This window comes from Callorhinus ursinus, unplaced genomic scaffold (assembly GCF_003265705.2).
Source record: "Callorhinus ursinus isolate GAN/ISIS: 27379988/994484 unplaced genomic scaffold, GSC_fseal_2.0 scaffold43, whole genome shotgun sequence".
In the NCBI taxonomy this organism is placed as follows: Eukaryota; Metazoa; Chordata; class Mammalia; order Carnivora; family Otariidae; genus Callorhinus; species Callorhinus ursinus.
In genome coordinates, this window is record NW_027397105.1 from 9,285,943 (window position 1) to 9,312,578 (window position 26,636).

Consider the following 26,636-nt stretch of genomic DNA (forward strand, 5'->3'; position numbering starts at 1 on the left):
TGGAGCACTGGGTGTTATGAACAAACAATGAATCATGGAACACTGCACCAAAAACTAATGATGTAATATATGGTGATTAACATAACAATAAAAAATTAAAATAAAGTGCGGGCTCTGAAAATGTGCCATCTCTTGAGACGGGTGGGGCTACCAGAAAGCTTCTAGGAATGAATGACTCAGCCAACGCTGAAAAGAGCCACATTGTCTAGATGCATCCCTTTGCTGGCACACATCTCACAAAGAAAGCACTTTTATGACCGTTTTACTACCTCTGTTGACACCTGGAGCGAGGCTACAGGCCTGGGATTCCTGCTGCTTCTGGTTTTCTGTCTCCACACACACACGGCCCATCCCTGGCTGGGATTCCTGTGCTGTATCCCCTGCTCGGTGGAATTTCTTAGCTACCTCTGAAGACCCTTATCAAAGCCCAGGGGTCAAAATCCTTACCTCAGGGTACCCATGTTTTGTTCTCCTTGTCCTAACCAAATGACTTAAGAGGACCACCGTGAGGTCTTTTTGACTCCTGCATGAGGACCTTGGGTCAAGAAAAGGAAGATTAGCTGCTCATGTTGTGCCAGTCACAGGGGCTGTTAATAAAGTCCACCACTCAAGGAAAGCACCTCTGTCTTGGTCGCACCAGACCTCCCATTCCAGTAAGAGAGCTCCCAGGCCACCCCCAAACATCTGGATTGCACGCACCTGCACCAGCAGGTTTATGCAGTTAACCTCCTGGAGGGCTTTCTGGGAGGATCTTACCTGCCAAGCAGCCTAATCTTCAAGGCGAGCTCCCAGGCCACGACTGAAGCATGGCAGCATGCGGGACTATCTGATGTCCTTACAGACCCACCAGAGTGAAAACGACCAGCGGCCGAGGTCAAGCATTACTGTTTAAACACCAACGGTGGAATTTGCAAATGGGTAAATACCATATTGTGAGCAAGGAGCCAAAGAATTTGTTCAAAAACAGCTACTCAGAATGTGTCAGAGGGAGGCCTTGGTTACAGAGCAACGCAGAAGGGCCAACAAAATACAGATTCGGGTGTTTCGTAAACCTACCACGGCGGGGAGAGTAAGTGAAACAACTCTCCTGCCAAACAGAATAATGCCAGATGCTGAAGAGATAAATAAGAGGCTGTGATCTGTGGAACATCAGAGAAAGCTAGTCCCCTCTTAGAGATGGAAGTTCAATACATTCAGAGGACCTAGGGATAGCCCAGACCCCTCCAGCCTCGAAGCCTTTCGTTCCATGCCCCACCGGCTCGGCTCAGATTTCCGCCCCCGGAAGGGCTGCGTGCCTGTTCTGGGAGCACCAGGAATATCTCTCATGAACAAAGGTTTATGAACAAAGGTTCTCATGAACAAAGCTGGTGCTGCCAAGCATCCACTGGCCTCTGGCAGACCCAGGACCGTGGGACCCTGCGTGCTGGGGTGTTGTGAAATCAAGAAGCTCTCCTCCCCCTTTCTGTGCATACTCAGGGCTTTCTAGGGTTTTAGCAAAAGAGCCTTTTAGGAGGAGTTTGACTCACTGGTCCCCACCTCCATCGCGCTCAGGGAGGTCTGGAGCAGAAGACATATCCAAGCAACACGGATTACTGAGGATCACCCTCCCTCCCCCAATGACGGAGTCTTCATTACTGGGTGCAGCTGGTCTTATTTAACGGTGTCTTCCCAGCAGCCCCCTCGGTGCTCATGCAAACGTAGTCACAGCTGGTCAAGTCCCCATGGTGGCTGGGCCTGTGAACCCCAGCTTGGGCTCAAACAGAGTCCCCCCATTTCAAAAGGAATTAGACTTTTTCTTTCTTAAAACTGTCTTAGGAGACCGTGGGTCTGGACTATAGTCCCAGATACGAGCAATTCTCATCACAACATAAGGTGTTAATAATGTCCTTCCACTCGTGCTTGTGTTGTCATAATAGGCTGAGAATTAACTCAATCTAAACACTGTTATCTGTAAAACCATCATTTTAATTTAGAGAATATATGGATACTTTTGTAAAAACTATTAAACCCCTAGAAAACTTAAAAAAAAAAAAAAGTAACTGCTCTGCCCTCAAAGGGATTGGAAGAAATAATCCCCAAATCTCTATAAACTCTAACAATGTTAGACATTTGCTGGGACTAGCTTTGTTCATGAGAACTTGAGAGACATCCCTGGTGCTCCAGAATAGGCAAATCTCCCAAATCTACTCCAAATATATTCTAGCTTTAAACTCCCATGAAAGGATAGAAGAGATAAAAATTCTTGTTGGAGGAATTTATCACCTGCCTCCATGTCTATAAATGACCCACAGCCACAAAATACGGTCATTCAGATTCACTGGAAACCACCTGTATTTTTGCAAGAATTCGTTCTGGCCAAGACCTGGTAACCCAGGAATGAGTCCAGAGCTCCTAATTTCTGCAGCTGTCCCAACACTACTCACACAGCAGAGGTGAGCGCCAAAGTTGCTGCAAGATTCCTGTACGGAAATAACGCATGTGTAGGGCAAATCTGACTTCTTCACATGGCATTTACAGCAACTTGCACATCACATCCTCCATATCTCTCTGAGGGAAGCAAGATGGGTATTGACTGCTTCATGACTATAAACACAGGAATTCAGGTGAAGTCAAAGAAAAGCTACCAATGGAGCCATGCTATGCTCAATAGATAAACTTCAGTTGTGAGATCAGCTAGGTCTCCCTGTCATAACCAGAGTCCCCTCGCATCGAAAGACAAAGCCTGTCCGCTTTGAGGCTAAGCTTAACATCACTTGCTTTGGGGCCAATTGGGAAACGGCCCAGAGCACGGATGGACCAGGCCTAAGTGTGGTCTGACAAATAACAGCTGGGGTCCAGCCAGGAACGTCTCCCCTGCCAACTCTACTCCACGAGGCAAGCCTTAAACTAGTACAGGGGAGGAAATCCTCCGTTTCTCAGCAGGGGACACTCACACCCCCACTGCCACTTTGTAAACCCGCCAAGGAGAAAACATTTCAATACCAAGTTCAGGTGCCAGGTGGAGCAAGGTGGGCTTACTCAGAACACCACCATGCTAGTTTTGAAGCGAATGTTCGCTTGGCTTCAAGTCTATCCTTTTATCCTATGCTGAGATGTTGGGGTTTGGGATTCTGCAAACCACATTCCTGCTTTCCTCCCTGAGAGGCTCTGCCCATAGGAGGTATGGGGCAGGGGGGCGCTGTGAGGCTGGAAGGGAACGAAGGAATTCTCTCTTGGTTTGCTTCCTGTTTACCCTCTGTTGGCTTCCTGTCCCTGTCTGTTTCCACTGGCAACGCTTCTTGTCCACTCAGGCAGTGTCAATTCCTTCCAGAAGCATTTGAGTCCAGTTTTTGGTTTTCCCAACAATCACAGAACCAACCTCAGCCAAAGAGCTTCCCCTCCACAGAGACTGAGGTAGCATCCCCAGTGGAAATTTCCTCTGAGCTCAGGGACACCAGAAGCAGCTGAGGAGCATCACCCACCCCGCCCAGTCTCAGAAATCTGAGATTCAGCCCACACGCCCCTTCTCCAAGTGCCTAACTTTTAGTAAGTCCAATATCTCGCCTTTGTTCCCCCAGCCTTGGGAAACCTGCTTCCTGCAGGTGGCTACCGCCACTAATACCCTTGGGTTCTCTCCCCACCTTTTCAGTTACCTGGTTAGAAAGTCTTTCTATCAGATTATCTCTGGCATAGTAACTGGTGTGATTTCTGTGTCCTGCCTGGACTGGGACTCATTCACTCTCAGGTTCTAAGCATCATATGGCACGAACTAGAGTGTGGGGCTTCCCAACCGCATCTGACTATGATGCTGGAGGGGATACACCTGCCCACCCACAGCCCACATTCAGATCTGATTTACCTAAGCCAACCTCTGCACAAGCAGGGGCAAGTTCACATTTAAAGGACATAGTGAAATTTGCGACAAATGGAGCTTAATTGCTGTACAATCTTGGGCGGAGGAGCGGGAGCGGGGGGTGACAGCAGGGACTCCCTGCTAAATATTTGAATGTTTCTCCTTGCTGGCTAGAAGGGAGCTGTATGGAAGCATCTTCGTCATGAGTTTTCGAGAGAAGATGATCTTGTTATAGTTTGCAGTGGGATTTTCGCTGGCATCCGTATGAAAGTGCCTTGGCTCTGAGATAGTGGTAGGACCCACGGCCGGCATGGAGTATGAGCTCCACATGGAGAACATGGTCTCTGACCCCACGTCCTTCGACACCAAGGTTCCAGAGCACTTAGATGACTTTCTCCTTTTCAGCTGAGTGATGCTGGCTGGCTTGCTCTGCCTCGATGTCCGTTGGCTTTCCTCGAGTGCTTGCATGCATTCCAGATCTCTAGCTTTGCTTTTCTCAATGAGTCTTTTCACCATCGGGGACACATATGTGACATAGGCTGGCCAAGGGCTGTGTTTCTCAAGCACATTCACGGGAAGCCCGATGTTCTCTGTGAGTTCTACCAGCAAAGAGAAATACAGGTGATTTAGAGGCACTTGCCTACAATGATCCAGTTCTTCAAAGAATTGAAGGGTATTGGAACCACATTTTGAACTTTTCCCCCCTCGCACATAATTGGCCTTAACACCCCTTGTATTCAGTGGGAATAAAGTCAAAGCCAAAGATGGGAGACAGAATGACATTCCATGGGGTATATCAATTAAGGGAACAACATGGTGGTAAAGGGCAGGGACCTTGGGAGTCCAGCAGGCTTGGCTTCAGATCTTTGTGTAATATTAGATTGTTTACATTCTGGACTTCCATTTCTTTTCCACCGACAAAAATGGTTACCAGGAAGCCATTGTAAGGATTAAATAAAGCAATATATTTTAAGGGCTTGGAACAGTTCAGCTTAGAGCCTGAAAGGATGGGCTATGCAATTAGTCTGGTTGAGTCCAAGTTCCTTCTATACCCGCACAGTCGCTGTGAACCTGAGAAACCCCTTAGCCTTTCTAAACCTTAGTTGCCTTATGTGTAAAATCGTGGCTGGAACAAAATCGACTTCATAGAGCCTTCTGTGGGTTAAGGGAAATGTAGAGCTTTTAGCACAGTATCGGGCATGTAATAATCAGTAAATGGACTACGAACATTTTGACTATGTGTCCTCTCCTGTACTGTTTTGTTTAATCCCCCAGTTAACTGAGAACAAGACTGAGGCTGACTAGCTTGCATAACTAGGGAATGGTGGGTTTGAACTCGGATCTGACGGGCCCAGAAATCCATATGCTTTTCCCTGTAGTGCTGGCCAGAAGTTTTGGGTGTTTGCGGTAGGGAGGCTTTACTAGAAAATTCTATCCATGAGTTTACCAAACCTCTTCTTTTGTAGATACCAAATCATGGGCAGGTCAGTCCCTCCCTTTGCCCTCTGCAACTTCACTCCGTCTAGCAGAAATGCTTCACGATTTCTCTCCTGGTGGTGCTACATTCCCTGTTTTCGCAAATGGTGCATACTTTGATCATTTCAATAGGGGTTTTGGAGGCAAGGAAGTTAAAAGGTTGATCTTGCCATCTTCGACCTCAATTCAGTGAAAAACACTTATCACTGGGGATAATCAGAGACAGTACAGATTATACAGTTATTCCCAGGCTGCCCTGTGGGGACATTCGGAAGCTGGAGATTGTCTAGGGACAGATCTGTCAGTAAAGAATGTGTTGGGGACAGATGTTGGCGAGGATGTGGAGAAAGGGGAACCCTCCTACCCTGTTGGTGGGAATGCAAGCTGGTGCAGCTACTCTGGAAAACAGTATGGAGGTTCCTCAAACAGTTGAAAATAGAGCTACCCTATGACCCAGCAATTGCACTACTGGGTATCTAACCCAAAGATACAAAGTAGTGGTCTGAAGGGGCACCTGCACCCCAATGTTTAAGCAGCAATGTCCACAATAGCCAAACTATGGAAAGAGCCTAGATGTCCATCAACAGATGAATGGATAAAGAAGATGTGGTATATATACACAATGGAATATTATGCAGCCATCAGAAAAATAAAATCTTGCCATTTGCAATGGCGTGGGTGGAAACTAGAGGGTATTATGCTAAGCGAAATAGGTCAGTCAGAGAAAGACAACTACCATATGACCTCGCTGATTAGAGGAATTTGAGAACCAAGACAGAGGATCATAGGGGAAGGGAGGGGAAAATGAAACAAGACAAAACAGGAGAGGGAGAAAAACCGTAAGAGACTCTTAATCTCAGGAACAAACTGAGGGTTGCTGGAGTGGAGGGGGGTGGGAGGGAGGGGGTGGCTGGGTGATGGACATTGGGGAGGGTATGTGCTACGGTGAGCGCTGTGAATTGTGTAAGACTGTTGAATCACGGACCTGTACTTCTGAAACAAATAATACATTATATGTTAACTTTAAAAAATTTAAAAAAAAAAAAAGAATGTGTTGGGAAAGACTTCATCTCCCTGCAAGAGTTGTGTATTATTCTGCCTTAAGAAGGCAAGATATGTGACATCACCTCTCACTAAAAAAAAAATGTACAACTGCAGACTCGATGGTTCATCTTTGTCTCCTCCAAGCAAATGCAAAATGCAAAGATCTCAGGGCACCCGGCTGGCTCAGTCAGTAGAGTATGCACGCAATTCTTGGTCTAAGGGTTGTGAGTTCAAGCCCCACGTTGGGTGTGGAGATTACTTAAAAATAAAATTAAAAAAAAATACAAAGATCTTGCAGGTTAAGGCTTTTGCTTGTATCTGGCAGAGGTGAAACTATACTTGTCTGGAACAAAATGAGCAGCAGCTCTCCTTCCTCTCCCCAGCATGCTGTATACTCTCTACCGGTGTACCAAGAGTGGCCGCCCTGAGCCCCACTTCTATGTGTTCCCACCCCGGATCTCTCAGCTTTCACTCTCAGCTCGCAGCAGGAGCTCCCATTGCTAAGGCCCCAAGCCCTACCTTCTTCTGTCTTTATCTTTCTTGCACTGATCACCTCCATCACTAAAGAGTTCTTCACACTGAAGGCCCAAAGACCTTGGAGGAAAATAACACCTGTTAGCCAGGGCTACCACAGAGTGACCTGAGAAAAGAGGATGCACCTTCCATGGAGCTGGGGACTAGGTGAGCTCAACACAAGAGGTCACAGTAAATGTCGTTTTCTCTATCAGGATGCAAGCATGTTACTGGGCCCGAGTTTCTGCCTCCTCGCTGCACTTCTCAGCCAGCAATGGGGGGAAGGTGATCATCATGCATGTGGGCAGTCTGATGGGAACTGTGGTCTAGTGGTCCTCAAATGGGAGGGTGAATCTGCCCCGGGGACTTGTTGAAACACAGAGTGCTGAGCCCCACCTCCAGAGCTCCTGATTCAACAGTCAACGTTCTAAACCAGAAGCGGGGAGGGAAATGCTGACAGTCTGTAAGGTTTTATTATTAACTCCTAGTGACAGGAAATAGGTCCAGGAGATCTCTCTAGGTCCTTTCCAGTTCTAAGACTGGGAAAGGCGCATCGGAGAGATTTTAGCCAAGAGCTCATTATTTTGTATGTTCAGTTTGGCCATCTCTGTGGCCCTTGAACACTTGAAATGCCATGGAGCATTTCTACCATCACGTGCTAGTGAAAAAAGTCTCAGATGGTTTTTCACAAGTTCCCCAGTGATGCTAGTGCTATGGGTCAGGAGACCACACTTTGAGAACCAGCAGTCTAGGGCAGTGCTTCTCAAACTTTAGTGTCACTAGCATTGCTTGGAGAGCTTGTTAAAACACAGTCACCTGGACCCACCCATCCTGCGGTTCTGATTCAGTAGGTCTGCTTGGGAGACCTGGGAATGTGCATTTCCAAGAAGCTCCCAGGTAAGGCTGCTGGTCTGAGGACGATACACTGAGTAACACTGCTTTAACTTAATAATGATTCTACATGTTTCTTTCTGCTGCAACATCCGCAGGGGCTGACGAGCTCGTGCGTGAAACATTCCCCTGAGATAAGCAAATTCCCAGGTTTTCCACCTCCTTTTTTCCTCCCAACCAAGGAACCACTGTGGTATGCGAGTATGTTACTGACCAGGGCAACCTTAAATCCCACTGTATTTCTAAAGTAAGTTATTCCCAATGTCAGCATTTTGTTATAACACACCTAACAAAGGATAGCAGCCTAGACATTTATTCATACTCTTTTTTTTGAAAGCCACTTTTTGTCAAACCTGCTCAGATCCAGGCCTTATGGGGTCCCTAACTGTCCTGTCTTAGTGTCAATCTCTCATGACAACACATTTTTAGGAGAATTCACAGTATCATTTTCCTGAGGTTAGAGAAGAAATAATGTTCACATAGTCCTCTAGCCTACAGCCTCAGGTAATAATAAATAACAAAAAAAAGAAAGTTCTATATCTCCTTCTAAGACCATGGATCTCAGGACTGCCGGCCACCCATCCCAAGTCCCCAGTAACATAGAGGTTGTCACCCCAGTGCTCCAATGGAAGAGATTTCTTGACTCATCCCCCCTATCTGCAGAACTTTTGGAAAGGCACAATAGGACTAATCCATCAGGCCAGAGGACGGGAAAATGTTTTGAACTCATGATATTTGGGGAATTTTGGATAATGCCTTTCATCCTTGCTTCTAAGTTTCTAGCTAATGAACCCTGAAGCCTCAAAGAAGCTCAGTTCTTAGCAAACCATTTGTCTCAACGCCCACGTGCATTCATTATAACCCAACATCTTGCTCAAAGCTTCTCATCTTATCTCACGGGACCCCCTACAATAGCCTGCTGTGGCTGCTAAAAAATTCTATAGAATGGTACGTTTTTGCCATGCCTGCTGATGAAGGCAGGGAAACCCAAGGCAGGGAATGTTTGAGACGGCCTCAGAACTCATGGGGAGGACTTGTTTGTTTGAGAATAAAGGAGACAAATAGTTGACATTAAGTCTGAAGACAAGCTGTGGGCTTTTATAATTTCCTTCAACTCTGGCACAAAGGTTCCATTTTGTCTCCCCATAAATGAAATGCAAACCAGCAGTCTACAGACAGAAACAGCATTGACGGGAGGGGCAGGAGACATAACATTGAAGTGGGTTTCTTGTTTCCTCTACAGGCACAGAGACCTATGTCCGATATACTGCGTTTTCAAGCCCAGCTCCTCCCACCCCAATCCATCTCTGGTCCCACCATTTCCAGACTCTCATCTGATAGGCCGGCCTTGGCCTAAATAAACTCAAAGGAGTGACACTTACCTAGAATCTGACACAAATTTGTGACCTTGATCATGTTCCTAAGTGTCTCAGGAGCTCCATTATCTCACTTGGGAGATCAGGATGAATCTCTGCCTGTTTCTCTCACAGAGGTTATGGCTGTTATAATAAACTGTCCAGAAACTCAAATGCTTCTAAACCAGCAGTCCTCCAACTTTACTGCATATTGGAATTACCGGGGATCTTTTAAAAATTCATATGCCTGGCTCCCACCTGCAGCGCTGTGACTTAGTTGGAATGGAAAGAAATACAGCCATCAGAATTAAAAAGCTTGGTTCTAATCCACAGTAAGGTTGGGGAACCACTGTTCTAGAAACCAAATCAAAAAACACTGAAGATTTATGGGGTATTCGCTACTTAGAAATGGGAAACAGGTTTGGGGGATCATTCAGTCCTTTTGCAGTTTTAAGACATACTTGCTTTGAAGGATTCGTGGATATATATGTATAAATATATACATGGTACTGAATGTCAGCGGCCTTTAAGCATTTAAAAGGACCGTAGCTCATTTCCACTACCACCCGCCAATACCAGAATTCACTCAGATCAAAGGACAGCCAGAGCCTTAAAGTACCAAGCTAAGAAAATTGGCTGTGGCTGGTATCCTCATGCAAAGCTAATCTCACCCTCTGTCTGTGGCCACAAGCTGCATTCTTATCTCAGGAAACCATCTTGCAAAGGGATTTTGTGGATTCCAGCAGGATTGATGGATGAGTGCACTGACACAAGTCAACCCCACTCAGACTTTGTAGCCCACTAATGTTGTGGGAGTAATGCCGTTTGCACACTCATGACGGGCAAAGCATTATCTTAATCCAGTGTTTCCTAAACCATGTCCCATAGAATGCAAGAATCTCTCAAGACGTTAATTGATGTTACTAAAGAAAGACGGGGGGCAAAGGGAGGACATCGTGTAAGGCTACATAGCTTGTTTAATCCAGGGAGCAGAGCAGGACCGCCTTCAGTCAGGGAAGTTTAAGGAATGATCTGTTAAACAAATTCCTCTAGTACAGCACTTCTCAGAGCCTCTAATATGCTACCTTGCTCTGTAACCCTCCAAAAGGGGCATTGCTATGCAGTATCTGCTCATCTCATTGGACCAGGACCTCATCCATCTGTCCATCCATTCATTCAATAGGTAGATCACATCACGGAACTAGGAACCAACCAAACGTTTGTGTGGATTCTAAAGCACTGTCCTTCTGCATCCTTGTTTTGGAACTCTGAGCATCAGAGGCAGTGATGACATAAGAGGATGGAAGGATACACTTGCTCAAGGTATAACCAGATCTTCAATGACTCACTTCCTCTGAAATCAGCCTCAGAAGCTCCGTCCCACGACAGTGTCCATACCGAGATCAAGCGAACGTGAGGGGCTTGTGCTCCACTGGAAACTAGACCTATTTCCCTCTGTTCAGCCTCTCTCCTCTCTCCCCTGCTCCGAGCTGCAGGCATTTTGTCTTGCTTGCATTTCATCTCCCACCCTTCTCCTCAAGCCATCCGTACCTAAGAGTCTTGTCTGGCCCCAGAAGGAGAACAATTTCCCGAACAGGAAACTGATGTGGGGTGTTGTTTCACCTCTGCCTGCTATCCACCACCCCACCACCACCTCGCATATCCTCCCCTGGCTTCTGTTCCCTTTTCAGCCCTCTGGCCACTCTCCATTTATTTTGGCTGAAGAGGAAGCTGCCACTTAGGCTCTTAGCGTCTTGGAAGGTTTATCTTTAAGATCAGCAGAAATGTTCTTGTGCATAAATCAACTTGGTGCAGTGTGTGGTTGATGTGTTGATGTCCATCCCAAGTGGCCTACCCAGGACACACACAGAGCCCCCCTCTTACAGGCCAAATGCATGCTTTGACCCCCTGCATTCCAGGGAAATGCAATGCACATCCAACAAGCTTCCCATTAGCCCTGCCTCATCATGACCCTCTCCGCCTCACCACCCTGCCCCATCCCGTGGGTGCCATGGAAACTCTTGTCATAGCCTCACCTCTACTTGTTGGGCTCTAGGGGGATACACACACGATAATGGTTTGAGGTGTCTTTAAGGACACGGATGCTGGGGAACATGGGAATCCTACAACCGTTAAGACAGAGGAGAGTGAAAGTCGGGAGAGGCAAGCTGATCCCCACCTCTCCGTATGCAACACTGTGCTGGCCACCTTCGCATCCACATCTCTGCCCTTCCCCAAACACCTACCCTCCACTCCAAAGAGAGGAGAAACAAGCCCATTACCGCACTCTGTTAAGTTGTACCCGACGGACAGCATATTTGGTAGCTGTCAGCATGTTCTGATATAGACCATGCTTCTCTCTGGGGGAAGCAACTATCTCTAACTACATCTAGGGTGGGGAGATGGGAGTCTAATCAGAATTGCCCATCTTCTAACACAGACCTAACATTACTGATTCACCACTTATGGTGGTTGGGAGGGGGATACACTGTTTCTCGAAAATGCTTCTGTCCTCTGCATATTTTCTCTAAAGATTATGCGCGTACTTTGAGAGAGACAGAGTGGAAATAAAGTTCAAGTACCTATGGCCAAGCAAGAGTCATTCATTCATTCATGCATTCAACATTGAATTCCAAACCCTACACTTTTAATGCGTGCAGGTGGCGCTCACCCAAAACACTTTATGAATTCTCCACATTCACCTCTTGCTCTGGGGTCTGCCCTCCTCAATGTCAAAGGCTTACAAGGCAGATTTGTTTTCTGTGCTACTAACAAATCAAACAAGAATAATCCATGTCTTCTTCATCATCAAGAGAAAAAAGCAGAGAAGTCTCTGTGCAAGAGGCCAAGATGAGTGCCTGGACTCACTCTGCAGTTGGTTACTGAGCGTCTCCATGTACCAGGTACCTCAGGGAGTGCTGGAGACACAAAGCAGAATGAGGCACAGCCTTGGTTCAAGGAACTCACAGCCTCTTGAGGAAGACAGACCACAAGCTTCCTAGCTCAGCCCGGGTGGGGAGAGACGTCAAGAAACAGATTTGAGAAGAGAAGATGTGTTTGTGCTGAGTCTGTAAAAACAAGGGAAACGATGGTCAGCGGGTACGGTTTAAATGCCAGCCTCAGTGGTTTCAAATGTTGAGTGATGTGCTCAGGGCCCACATTCTTCTTCCAGTATGCAGATTATAGAGGCTGTTTCCCAACGGTATCCTTTCTGCACATGAACTATAGCGTTGAGTGGCTAAAGGAACACTTTACAAATTCACCACTGGAAGAATCACTGGGCATTGCATACGTATCAGTTAGAGCTATGGATCTGAATTTTCTATTTACCCAAGGTCTATTCGGTCATAAATATTAAAATTTCCATTTTAAGATGTAATACGAAGACCCATTGGGCACAAAGCACATGCGGTCATATTATCTATAGATCAAGTTCCAAATCTTAGCATCAAATTTCCGGAACAAGCCAAACAGGCATAATCAGAGGAGAGCTTTTCAACCTTTTCCTTCCATGGACATTTTGGGGACACTTGTACATGGATAAGCTAGACAGGTAGGAAAGATGTGGAAAAACAGGCAGCAAGAAATAGTCTTATAATTTCATAGTCAGGAAACCAAATATGAAAGGCTATCAGCAATTTGAGCTCAGAGACCTTCTCTCTGCCTGACAGCTGGCTCATGAGCCATGGGACTGTGAAAATGTGTGGCCCCACGATGTTTAATCAGTCAGAAAAAGGAAGTCCTGCTTCACTGGAACAATGGGACATTGTGAACCTAGAAAACACATGGGGGAAACAGGCAGGCATTTCCCAGGACTGGCCTCAATCAATGGGCCCGGCCACCCCCTTTTGAAATGCTCAGAGCACTAGGAACGCAGGCCAGTGTTTGTTTTGAAGAAGGTGACTTGCATTTGAGACTTGGCCTTGAAGCAGAGCACTAAAGTAGCTGCCTTCTATAGGATTCAATTATTCCATCAGCCTATTGACAGCATGTCCTCGGTATCATACAGTTATCCCAGTTCATGCCAGAATGTGAGAAAATCCACGCGTCGCACATTGCTTGCACCCAACTCTTGGGTCACAGACAACTCTCAATTATGATTAAATCAAAACTCTCAAATGTCTGGGGTTGAGTTGTCCCCACCCAAACCACAGTCTATACTAATCATCCTCCTGAAAACTAAGAGTTTGACTGTGCTTTGTCCCGGATCTCCTCATTCATACTCAGCAACAACTTTAGTCCCAGAACGACGTACAAAATGGAAATGAAACAAAAGGAAGAGGTGACGTTTGGGGCTGAGGCAAAGGAAGGAAAGTTTTGAAGATAGATATTCAGCACTATTACAGGTGGAAGGTGGGGTGAAGGAGGCTAATTTCAATGCTGTGCCAAGAGAGCTCTCTCTGATTAGCATAGCCCCATACTCCTTCCTGCATGTGGCCAGCGCCCTCATGCACTAGCAGATTGTGGGGAGGAATCAGAACAAATCCTCACCTTTCCTAGAAAAGCAATTTAAGGCGTGTGTCATCTATGATGGCCAGTTGCATCTTGCTGTATTTATTTGCCATGTGGCTTCATAGCAGAAATTATACATCAGCATTATAGAAAGTTTGGAAAACATTATTTTTTAATTTCATAATCCCATTTACCAGCACACATTCATCTGCGTGCTCTCATCCTTGGCTTACACAGTGATGGCCACAAAACGTACATATCCTTCTGAATCCATCATTTTTTCCTAACATTAAGATCATATTTTCTCATATTCTTAGAGTCCTCATGGTTATTTTAGAGGCTGCTTAGTAATCCATCAAGTGAATGAGCTATTATGAATCATGCCTGCACTTGGGAATTTTAAGGTGTTCCAATTTTAGCTGCTGTAAGTGATGGCAATGTCTTTTAAAATGGAGAATTCACTGGTGCCCTTCTGTTGTTTATAAACCTGTGTATAGCGAGGTCCTCAGGAAATGTTGGCTGCTGGTTTTTAGTCTCCCAAAGGTCTCAGTACTGCCAAAGCCACTCCCCTATCAACCCTGAGAGGTGATTTGTGTCCTCCCTGCTCCCCTGTCTTCATGGACAAAGAGCAATTAGGATATTTGTGGCCATAGTCTCTGGGGGTCCTCCCATCTCCAAGGTCTGTCATTCACTGGAGCACAACCCATAGTGCTGAGGTCAGAGACTAATACAAAATCTGTGAGCAACTGCTCCCAGTTGCCAAAGTGAGGCAAACTTCAGGCAGAAGAGCTGTAGTTAAACCCCACCTCTGCCACCCCATCTGGAAGGGTTGGGAGAGAAGTTAAAAAGAATCAGCTCCCTGGGGCCGAGACCAGCTGTGCACGGGGAAATTGCCCCCCAAGAGCAGCCTGCATGTTACAATGCTTTAAGACTGTATTGCTAGCAAGGAGATAGCACTGAGAGCAATGAAAAATACTCTCAGTTTTCAAGGTTTGGTGCCTAGAGCTCAAGGTGTAGGAGCCAAGTGAGAGCCACTCAACAACTGTGTCCAAACAAGGAGGTACAAAATATTCCAGCCAACTGTCAAGACACTGGGTGCCTGCTGTGACTGCTGAAGGAACCAAAGAATCTCAAAAGGCAAACCAAGTCCCTATAAAAGCACAATGAGCATGAGCCATTTAGCGAAGGGGCCACCAATTCCAACTCCCCACTCCACCACCCAGCTGTAATGAGACCATTCCAGCAATATCACTCCCAACTGAAATCATATATGCTCTTGATGGGGTCCCTGAGTCATCAAGAAGTTGTCAAATTATGTGCCATTTTTTCTAGTGAGAAAGCAAGGAAGTATGAAAAAGATCTTTCCAAAGTTTACAAGTTTCCTCCAGCAGTGTGTGACAGGAGAGGGTGCCGCTAACTTGGGAACATCCATATTTGTTCTCTGAAGTGACTGAAGAGAAAGGGGGGGCCTCACTGGTTATATGGGTTGACAAGTGTGGTCCCTTTTGCTCTTATTCACTCAGCGATCTTCTGAAAATTGACATATCAAATTACTCAGGTATATGTCCCATTACAAATTATTACATTGGCATCCTGAATTATTAATCATTTTCCACCAAGTGTGGTCAAAATCACTTCCCCAAAACCGTATCACTCTACCTCGTCAGTACCACTAGGACCTTGATAGTTAACCAAAACAGGGTCCTAAGACCCATCTCCCTTCTGAGAATAGATTCTTATTTCTAGCAGTATTATTAGACAAGTTTCTCTAAGTGTTTTGTCTTTTCAACAAATTTAAACCTGTTTGAAACTAAGTATCTGTTATCGCACCCATATTTGCACAAACATCTCCTCCATCTCCATGCCCTGTGTCTGTCAATGACATCACCACCCTTCCTGACACACAAAGTAGAAACTCAACTCCTCCTTCCCTCTCACACTCTGAACTCAGGCTCTGATCTCCAAATATGTCTTCCCACCTTTATCCTTTTTCCCTCTAGCTCATCCTCCATATGGTGGCTGCAAGAAGTATCATTTATAAATATATTAATCTATCCTTTCAACAAATATTTGCTGAACGCTTATTCAAGCACTGTGCCAGGCATGATATTCTAGTCAGAGAAAAACAACTGAGAAGGTTCTGATCGGGTCACACTTCTGTTCAAAAATTATTTACTACCTATTTCCAAGGATGCCCTTTCCTTAAAATCTAGTCCCAGAAAGGCCTCCCAGTCTGGGCTCCGATCACTACAACTCACCCCTGCTCACACACATAGACACATGTGCACTCAACTTCCCACGGTTCCCTCACACTGGCCAAACCCTGAGCATAGACCACTGCCTTTGTCCTGAGTCCTCTTCTCACTTCCCACTTCTAAGGGGGCTGCATGTCCCCCCGAAACCCAAAGCATGGCTCAACCACTCAGAGAAACATTTCCTAACCCTCCCAGGGGGGGAAATCCGTCTTTCCCCTGTGCTCTTAGAGGAAAGCAAACATAACCCTATTATAAATAGCATTTACAACATTACGTGAAGAAAATGGTCAGTGATCAAAAGGTATAGGATTTATTTGAAGTCTTACGTAAACGGATAAATTTGGAGAAACCCCCACCCCTATACATCCCTGGGACTTTTCTGCAACAAATGCTCTGTTGGGTCATCGCCAAAGGATGTGCCCTCTCTCCTCTCAAGGGAGGGCTGTTTTTCCCCCGAGGACCCACAAGTTTCTGGACCTGGAGGTGGATATTCATCCTCCTTACTCCCCACTGCCATTCTCAAACCATTTTCCTCCCGTCTTCTTTGAAGCTCATCCTCTGAGACCATACCACCCCTTTCCCACCTGGTTGTTGTCAGTCTCTGCCCCTCAGCCGCTGACAACTTCAACTTCTGGCACACTGGCTTCCTTTGTACCAACAGCACCCCATTATCAATAGCGGTTTCTTCATCATCTCACGAGGGATGCACGCATACTGCCCTCCATCCCACTACAATGGATAAAGTAGCCACATTCTTATCAAAAAACACCTCTCCACTGCATCCCAGGCTCCTCCCCCTCTTATCTTCCAAAATGCAGTGGTCATGGGTAATAGCTGACCACGGTCGTGTCCTTGAAACATCTTCCTACTTGGCTTCTATAACATCACACAGACCTGTTCTCCTCCCATTTCACTTGTCACCCTCCTTTTCAGAGTCCACTGACGGTTTCTGGGCTCCTTTCTCTCTTTCTATCTCCACATGTCCCCAGGATGACATCAGTGAGTCCTGTGGCCTCGAAGCTCATCTATTTGCCAAATCTTAGCACTAACCTGACCCCATCCCCAAAGACCAAATGTATAAATCCAACTGCCATCCGTACATTCTCATTTGTATGTCTTGTATTGTATTGTATCTCATTTGTATGTCTCATTGTATGTTTGAGGTCCTATAAACTTGTCGTGGCTCGAACACAACTCTCCACCCTGCTCCCTAAAATGTTCCTCTCCAGTCTTTCCCATCTCAGAGAGAGGCACCATCGTTCACCAAATCACCCAGTTCCAAAATGTCAAGGTCGTCTTTGATTCCTCTTGCTTCTTCACTTAGTACCTCCAGTTCATTATCTTCTCCCCACTCACACTCTATTGTTATGTAACTCTCTTCGTCTCCACCTAGTCCAAGACATCAATATCTGTTCACTGGACCACCGGACACCTGCTCACTGGTCTCCCTGCTTCCACTCTTACGCCCTTGCAATTCCTTCCCCACAGAAGACCCAGAGTGATCATTTTTAAATATAAGTCAGATTAAATCATTTCACCTCCAATGCCGCAATGGCTCCCCATTCCATTTGGGATGCAATGCAAATTCCTGACCCTGGCCTACAAACCTCTCTTTGATCTAGCCCCCACCTACCCTTCTGGCCTTAGCCAGTGTCACTCCCCCACCACTCACCGCAAGGCCACACTGGCCTTCCTCCTCTTCTCAAGCCCACCAAGTTTGTTCCCATGTGAGCATCCCTCAGCAGCCTCTGCCTGGGATGTACTTTTTCCCTGATTTCCACATGGGTTGTTCCTTCTTACAAGTCAGGACCCAGCCTAAATGTGAATTCTTCAGGAGGCCTTCCATGACAAGCTAGAGTAGCCACCAATCACAACCAAATCTCCTATTTCAATTCTGTGCATGGCACCAGCCCTGACTGATATATATCCTATGATTTATTCATCTGTTTATTTTCTCCTAACCAACTAGGAGGTAGGCTCCATAAGAGCAGGGATCCCATTCATCACAAACTCCGTCCCCAGGCACTTGGAACAAAATCATTAGATAAATGAATGCTCCTGCAATTGCCATAACAATGGTCCTTGGAATTTCTAAAAGTTTTTGGAAATCCAAACATCAGGCAGCTACACACCTGTGCAGGGGGCACAAAGGGAAGCATGGACTAAATGACCTGACAATAGCTACTACGAAAGAAGGTCGATTGGCAAAGGTGAGACATCACCCTAAGAAATATGACAAACAGATAATGGCTTGTGAGAAGAGCTGGGTTCAAGTCCTAACAACAACACTTACTGCTTCCAAGTGGGCAATCACTTCCCCTCCCTCTGAGCCTTAGGTTTTCCCCATCTATAAAACGGAAATGATACACCTCTCCTGTAGGATTCTGGTAAAGATTAAATGAGACACCTCATGCGAAGTGCCCAGAAGAAGCAACCCTTGGAACCACAACCGTCCAGGATTCAGGCTTCATGAAGAAGCTAAGTGATTATTTATGATTATCAATTAAATGCATGCTCCCCCCAATGCCCCTCCCCACCCCACTGGTCTCCTTATCTCTCTTCCCAGAGCTGGTCCAGTGACACTTCCTTTGGGAGCCCGCTCAGCCCTGCAGGTGGGCTCACATGTGCACCCCCTTGTACCTCAACTCTCAGGGCCGTTTGTCCCACTATCTGTTACTTAGTTGGTATATATCACTCTCCCTTCCCACATTGTGTTTCTTAAAGCTCAGAAGCAAGATCTTTAATTTCCAGTCAACTCCCGGCCCACACGTTGCCTACTCTGAGGACTAACTATGATCATGATCTAAGGCCAGACTTGCTTACCTTTTTCTGATCTCTTCTTGTCCTCCCTTCTCCCATCTGGAAGCTCTTGCAAGTGTCTGGTGCAGTTCATTTAACTAGGTTTCTGGGAAAAATAGAATGAGAAAGGTAAATTTGTAAAACACAATATATTGTAACTAATATGGATAGTTTGGGGGGAAGTGGACAGTGGAATGTATAGAAAACTGTTACCTACAGTTAAAAGAGAAGACAGCAATTGCCAATTCCCCTGAGGTCAAGGGGGGGGGGTCTCTTGAAATTGGAGAGAAATATTTAGTTACCAGTCTTAAATGAATCTTTCCAGGCACAAATATACACAAGTAGTATACAACAAAACATCACTGCTATCCACATCGAAAATATGTGTGGGTAACATGCCAGGAAATTTTGAAGTTCTGACGAAAGGAGTTTTTGTCGAGTCAGAAACCCAATTAAACAACGAGGGCTGTAATGTGTCTCCTTGGCATGGAGGACGGTTGCATCGAATGCTTTTAAGATCCGGGAACAGGCCCCTCATGGAGTGTGTTGTGTGGACGTCCTCTGCCCAACGAAGGTCTGGCCTTCGAGATCCACCCTCGTGCAGCACCGCAGGAAAACCAGCTCTCTCCTTGCTGTCATTGTTGTGTTTCTGGGATACCATTGTGTATTTCAACATCTCAAGAGGGCAAACTGATAAGACAATGAGCCAAAGTTCCTAAAAAGGCAAAGTTGCCTAGTAAACAATTGCTTGCAGCAAAGTATGGCATAGAATGAAGAGCATGAGCTTGGGACATTCCAGCAGATTCTTAGCTGTGTGACCAGAAATAAGATACTTCAACTTCCTAATCTCTGTGTTCTCATCTATAAAAGAGGGGCAGTAACAGGAACTATGCTTGGATGGCCATGAGAAGTTTTGTCATAATTCATAAAAAAACACTGGGCACAGGGCCTAGGCCCATGGTAAGAGCTCATTGGTTAGATTGTGGTCATCATCATGAATGCAGGACTGTGATATTGTCCACAATTCCAAAGCAATGTGGTCCAGTTTTCAGGCTGGAGAAATTAACCAAATGTTTCTCCTCAAAAATGGACAATAAGTTGAAGATCAGGGGAGAGATTGGAGCAGTGAGAGGTCAGAGGATGGGCTCAGGGGACCCTCCAACAGAACTGCTGCCATACTGCTGTCCCCACATCTCACCCATCCTACCCCACTTTTCAGGTCTCAACAGCCCTGTTATACCATGCACTCCCCAAAATGACACCTGCTGGAGATCATCCCTGAGCCCAGGCAGGTCTGAGACATTTGTGTCCACCTGCAGACACGCATGTGTTCACATGCACTCATACACACATAGCCCTGAGTAGAATATCTGTATAGTCCCTAGGATGAGAAAGAGTCTACGAGCTGCACACACACGTGGATACACATGCACACACAAACACCGTGTAACTCTCTAAAGTCACCAGCCACGTCTACCATGTAAATTTCAGCTTTGATATACCCTGTCCCAGCTGGGTTCTATTTCTTTTCTCAGGTCACTGCAGCCCTGGTCTAGAATGACTTAATGAGCAAACTGCGCCAAGAAGTCTCACCAGATTCCCAGTAGGAATAATCTGGAGACTCAGGTATGCAAACAACTTTAAAAGGGACAGGGTTCGGTGAAGCACAGAATTGGAGTCGGGAGAACTGGTTTTAAAATCCAGCTTCATTTCTTTATGTCCAATCTTGAACAAATTACTTAATCTTTCTGAACCTCGGTTTTCTCGCATCCAGAATGAGAAACATCCTGCCTCGTGGATGTTTAGAATGATCCAATTAATTCAGTCAAAAGCATTTCATGACCCATAAAGATCTTTCTAAGTCTGCTTTTGTGTTGAAGACAACAAGCCCTGAACTAATGGTATAAATTTCATTCTCTGGTTTATGACCAGGGCTCGTTTTGGTAACAAGAATATTGAGTAACATCGGCACCCAAGGTGAGCACTAGGCGAACTCTAGAGAAAGCATCTGTGTTGGGGAGCTCTATTCATAAGTGACAAAGACCACAGAGAGAGGGCTGTCTTGGACTCGTCTGCTTTCCTTGGAGTGAAGGTGGGATGGGATGGGAGACTGGAGTTTAAGTGCATCTAGTTTAGAAGTTTAGAATCATTTGCCCGCGAGAAGTCCTCAGAAGGCTTCGCCAGTGAAGGTACCCACCTCCCAGGAGGAGTAAGAATGAACACAAAGCTCTGTTCCCTCTGCCCCTCACAGCCACTGGCTTATCAGAACTACTGGGGTGGCAGGGTCCACAGGCTGAACAGACTCAACAGCCACTGGGCCCAAAGGCCTGTGGTAGGCAGCATCCAAGATGGACCCCAATGACTCCCTCCTGGTGTTCACATCCTCATGAAACCCCCCTCTCCTTGAGTATGAGCTGCACCTAGCGATCCACTTCCAACAAATAGAATATGGAAGAATGGCGGAATGTCACTTCTAAGGTTAATTTACAAAAAACTGTGGCTTCTATCTTGAACGTGCTCTCTCTTATTCATTCTGAGGGAAGCCAGCTGCCATATTATGAGCTGCCCTATGGAGAAGCCTCATGGCCAACAGCCAATAACCATGTGAGTGAGACTGGAAGCAGTTCCTCCCCCAGTTAAGCCTTCAGATGGGACCGTAGCCCCAGCCAAAGCCATGACTGCACCCTCACGGAGAGAGATCTTGACACAGATGCACACAGTTAGTTACAGCACACTCGGATTCTTGACTGGCAGGAACTGCAAGATAATAGACGTTTGTTGCAACTGAGTCCTGGGTAACTTGTTACACAGCAGGAGATAAATGATACAAGGCCCCTACCAGACGAAGCCCCCGAGACTAAGAGGGAAGAGGGCTTCCTACCTTTACCAGCAGTAAGAGTGGTCTTCTCTGCATCATCCCACTCCCGTCTCTAGGGGACCATGCAACGTCTACTGGAAGAAGGGAATTTATCTAAGTGCAGAATTATAGCTATAAAATACCACAGAAATAAGCCATCCTATAAAAGCCAATTTTGATAAGGCCATTTATAACATAGCAGACATAATGATGTGGCCAGAGGGTCAGGGAGGGAGTAAGGGATGGACAAAGGCGTGAAGAGGGGCTCAGAGACTGTGCTGGAGCACTTGCCTTGCATACTACTTGAGAGATATAGGAAGCTGAAATTTTAGAGATTTCTTTTTAAGACCAGGTAAAAAGGTCCTTGGCATAAAAAATGGCTTTGTGAAAGCAGCCGGACCAAACGTCAGGTACTATCATGGAACGATTTTATCGAACCCCACCACATACTCTTTGGGCTTCTCCCCGGTCCTGAAGACAGGAGGATTGCCACCAATCTTTCTTTCCTGCTTGTGCATGCACAGGCATACACATACATAAAAGGGATCAGGAACAGGTTTCCTGGGTCCGAAAGCACAAGGTCTAAAATGATGTGAGTTTCAAGGCCACCATCTGCCCCACACCCTACTTGGATTTGGGCTAGTCAAATTTAACAGGCTGAAAGGCACCTGCCCAGAGGCTAGAGCTTCACCAAGAACTCTACAGAGAGCAAGTCCTTGTGGGGTCTCATGAGAGTCCCCCCTGCATTGCTCATCAGCTCAGAACACAAGAGTGAAGACACTGTTTATTGTGGCTGGTGGAAATGAACAGCACCTTTATATTAGAACGGATCCCGTTAGTTCCTGAAGTGTTCTATCTTTAAAACCATTGACTTGGGGCGCCTGGGTGGCTCAGTTGGTTGAGCAACTGCCTTCCACTCAGGTCATGATCCCAGAGTCCTGGGATCAAGCCCCGCATCGGGCTCCCTGCTCCACGGGAAGCCTGCTTCTCCCTCTCCCACTCCCCCTACTTGTGTCCCCTCTCTCACTGTCTCTCTCTCTCTCTCTCTGTGTCAATTAAATAAATAAATAAATTCTTAAAAAAAAAAATTGAGGAGTGCAGGCAAGATGGCGGAGGAGTAGGAGACCTGGATTTCGTCTGGTCTCAGGAATTCAGCTGAATAGGGATCAAACCATTCTGAACACCTACGAACTCAACAGGAGATCAAAGAGGAGAGTAGCAACAACTCTCTGAACAGAGAAGCGACCACTTTCTGGAAGGTAAGACGTGCGGAGAAGTGAATCCGAGGCGATATTCGGGAGGATAGACGGCGGGGGAGGGGCCTCCGTGGGCCGCTTCTGGCAAGTGCTAGAGCCGCGGAGCACAAAATCGGACCTTTTAGAAGTTGGCTCGGCGGAGGGACATCGCTCCAGTGGCTAAGCGGGGGTGGAACCCTCGTGGGACAGTGTGGTCTCAGGACCCTCGGGGTCACAGAAAGACTGGGGGAGCCTGAGTGCGGCAGAGCTCCCAGGTATCGGAGCAGGGAAGCCGGCTGCAGAGACGGAGCCGAGGCGCGGGCTCTCAGCTCGGGGTGGCCATGAACTGTGATCCGCGGCCCAGTCGGGCCACTGCTACTCCAGCAGGGACCCAACAAGCGGCAGAGCCGGGGAGACTCCCCTTCCCCCCCCCCGGGAGGAGCAGCGCGGGAGCACACCGCAGGGATCTGCTGGGTTTGGAGACTCCACACGGGGTCGGGTGCCAGAGATAGAAACGCTCGGTCACAGGCCGGGTGAGCACGGAGTGCGGCCGGAGACCGGGGACAAGGGAGTGACTGCTTTTCTCTGGGGGCGCACTGTGGAGCGGGGCCCCGAGTTCTCAGCTCCTCCGGGCGGAGATTGGGAGGCCACCATTTTCACCCTGGTCCTCCAAAGCTGTACCAAGAGCTTGCAGGGAACAAAAGCTCCTGAGAGCAAACCCCAGCAGCTTGCTTAGCCCGGACCGACAAGGGCGGGGCAATTCCGCCTCCGGCAAAGACATTTGGGAACCATGGCAACAGGCCGCTCCCCCAGAAGATCAGCACGAACGGCCAGCAAGCCAAGACCAAGTTTACCGATCAAGGAGAACGGGAGAACTCCAGCGCTAGGGGAATACTGCACATAGAATTCATGGCTTTTTTACCATAATTCATTAGTTTTTCAAAGTTAATTTTTTTAACTGTTTTTTTTTAATTTTTCTTTTTCCCTTTTTCAACCAACATCTTATCAATCCCTTTCTAAAAAAAAACATTTTTTATTTTTCATTTTTAGAGTCATATTGCTATCCCTTCATAGTAGTTACCCTTATTTTTGGCATATATATATAGGTTGTTCTCTCTTTAAAATTTTGAGATGCAGTTTCTTCTAACAGATCAAAATATACCCTAAATCACTAATATATGGCTTTGTTCTAGTCTCCTGCCTGATCACATTCTCTCTTTTTTTCTTTTTTTTCTTTTCTCTTTTTTAAATCTTCTTTCTTTTTAAAAACAACTTCTTATCAATTCCTTTTATAAAATCTTTTAAAATTTTCATCTTTACAGTCATCTTCCATCCCTTCATTGTATCAACCCTTCTTTTGTACATATATAACTCTTTCTTCCTTTAAAATTTTAGGAGGCACTTTCTTCTAACAGACCAAAATACGCCCAAAATCTGGTGTGTAGCACTGATCTATGTACTAGCCTGACCATATTTGATCATATTCTGTTTTTTTTTTGTTTTGTTCTGTTTTTGTTTGTTTTTATCTTTTTCTTTTTCCTTTTTTTTTTCTCTTTCTTCTTTCTTTCCCTTTCTTGTCCCCTGGTTTCAGGTCTTTTCTGATTTGTATAGAGTATATTTGCTGGGGACGTTGTTAACCTGTTAGCATTCTGTTCTCTCATTCATCTATGCTCCTCTGGACAAATGACAAGACGAAAAGAATCACCTCAGCAAAAAGAACAAGAGGTCGTACCGTCTGCCAGGGACCTACTCAATACGGACATTAGTACGATGTCAGACCTAGAGTTCAGAATCATGACTTTAAAGATACTACCTGGCCTTGAAAAAAGCGTGGAAGTTATTAGAGAAACCCTTTCTGGAGAAATAAAAGAACTAAAATCTAACCAAGTCCAAATCAAAAAGGCTATTAACGAGGTGCAATCAAAAATGGGGGCACTAACTGCGAGGATAAATGAGGCAGAAGAAAGAATCAGCGATATAGAAGACGAAATGATGGAAAATAAAGAGGCTGAGAAAAAGAGAGAGAAACAACTACAGGATCACGAGGGCAGAATTCGAGAGATAAGCAATACGATAAGAAGAAACAACATTAGAATAATTGGGATCCCAGAAGAAGAAGAAAGAGAGAGGGGGGCAGAAGGTATATTGGAGCAAATTATAGCAGAGAACTTCCCTAATGTGGGAAAGGAAACAGGCATCAAAATCCAGGAGGCACAGAGAACCCCTCTCAAAATCAATAAAAATAGGTCAACACCCCGACATCTAATAGTAAAACCTACGAGTCTCAGAGACAAAGAGAAAATCCTGAAAGCAGCTCGGGAGAAGAGACATGTAACCTACAATGGTAGAAACATTAGATTGGCAACAGACCTATCCACAGAGATCTGGCAGGCCAAAAGGACTGGCATGATATCTTCAGAGCACTAAACGAGAAAAATGTGCAGCCAAGAATACTATATCCAGCTAGGCTATCATTGAAAATAGAAGGAGAGGTAAAAGCTTCCAGGACAAACAAAAACTAAAGGAATTTGCAAACACAAAACCAGTCCTACAAGAAATATTGAAAGAGGTCCTCTAAGCAAAAAGAGAGCCTAAAAGCAGCAAAGATCAGAAAGGAACACAGACAATATACAGCAACAGTCACCTTACAGGCAATACAATGGCACTAAATTCATACCTTTCAATAGTTACCCTGAATGTAAATGGGCTCAATGCCCCAATCAAAAGACACAGGCTATCAGATTGGATTAAAAAACAAGACCCATCAATATGCTGTCTGCGAGAGACTCATTTTAGACCCAAAGACACCCCCACATTGAAAGTGAGGGGGTGGAAAACCATTTACCATCCTAATGGACACCAAAAGAAAGCTGGGGTGGCAATCCTTAGATCAGACAAATTAGATTTTAAAACAAAGACTGTAATAAGAGATGAGGAAGGACACTATGTCCTACTTAAAGGGTCTATTCAACAAGAAGATCTAACAATTGTAAATATCTATGCCCCGAACATGGGAGCAGCCAATTATATAAGGCAATTAATAACAAAAGCGAAGAAACACATTGACAGCAATACAATAATAGTGGGGGACTTTAACACCCCCCTGACTGAAATGGACAGATCATCTAAGCAAAAGATCAACAAGGAAATAAAGACTTTAAATGACACACTGGACCAAATGGACTTCACAGACATATTCAGAACATTCCATCCCAAAGCAACGGAATACACATTCTTCTCTAGTGCCCATGGAACATTCTCCAGAACTGATCACATCCTAGGTCACAAATCGGGTCTCAATCGGTACCAAAAGATTGGGATTATTCCCCGTGTATTTTCAGACCACAATGCTTTGAAACTAGAACTCAATCACAAGAGGAAAGTCGGAAAGAACTCAAATACATGGAGGCTAAAGAGCGTCCTACTAAAGAATGAATGGGTCAACCAGGAAATTAAAGAAGAATTAAAAAAATTCATGGAAACCAATGAAAATGAAAACACAACTGTCCAAAATCTTTGGGATACAGCAAAGGCAGTCCTGAGAGGAAAGTATATAGCAATACAAGCCTTTCTCAAGAAACAAGAAAGGTCTCAAATACACAACCTAACCCTACAGCTAAAGGAGCTAGAGAAAGAACCGCAAATAAAGCCTAAACCCAGCAGCAGAAGAGAAATCATAAAGATCAGAGCAGAAATCAATGAACTAGAAACCAAAAGAACAGCAGAACAGATCAACGAAACTAGGAGCTGGTTCTTTGAAAGAATTCACAAGATTGATAAACCCCTGGCCAGACTTATCCAAAAGAAAAGAGAAATGACCCAAATCAACAAAATCATGAATGAAAGAGGAGAGATCACAACCAACACCAAAGAAATACAAACAATTATAAGAACATATTATGAGCAACTCTATGCCAGCAAATTAGA

At 45.6% G+C, this 26,636-nt stretch overlaps 1 protein-coding gene across 2 annotated transcripts in view; it reads right to left on the reverse strand.

Moving 5' to 3' along the window:
- Positions 1-3,894: 3,894 nt before the first annotated feature.
- CDRT4 (CMT1A duplicated region transcript 4) overlaps positions 3,895-26,636 on the reverse strand; it is a 44,669-nt gene continuing 21,927 nt past the window's right edge. The window contains exons 2-4 of one of the 2 annotated variants that reach the window (XM_025864277.2): positions 18,642-18,723; positions 6,872-6,946; positions 3,895-4,431 (exon numbers count right to left, since the gene is read on the reverse strand). In XM_025864277.2, the coding sequence (XP_025720062.1) occupies positions 3,974-4,431; positions 6,872-6,946; positions 18,642-18,711 (603 nt within the window). In that variant the 5' untranslated portion in view covers positions 18,712-18,723 and the 3' untranslated portion in view covers positions 3,895-3,973. The remainder of the gene's footprint in view (positions 4,432-6,871; positions 6,947-18,641; positions 18,724-26,636) is intronic. The other variant, XM_025864278.2, reaches the window with a different exon arrangement.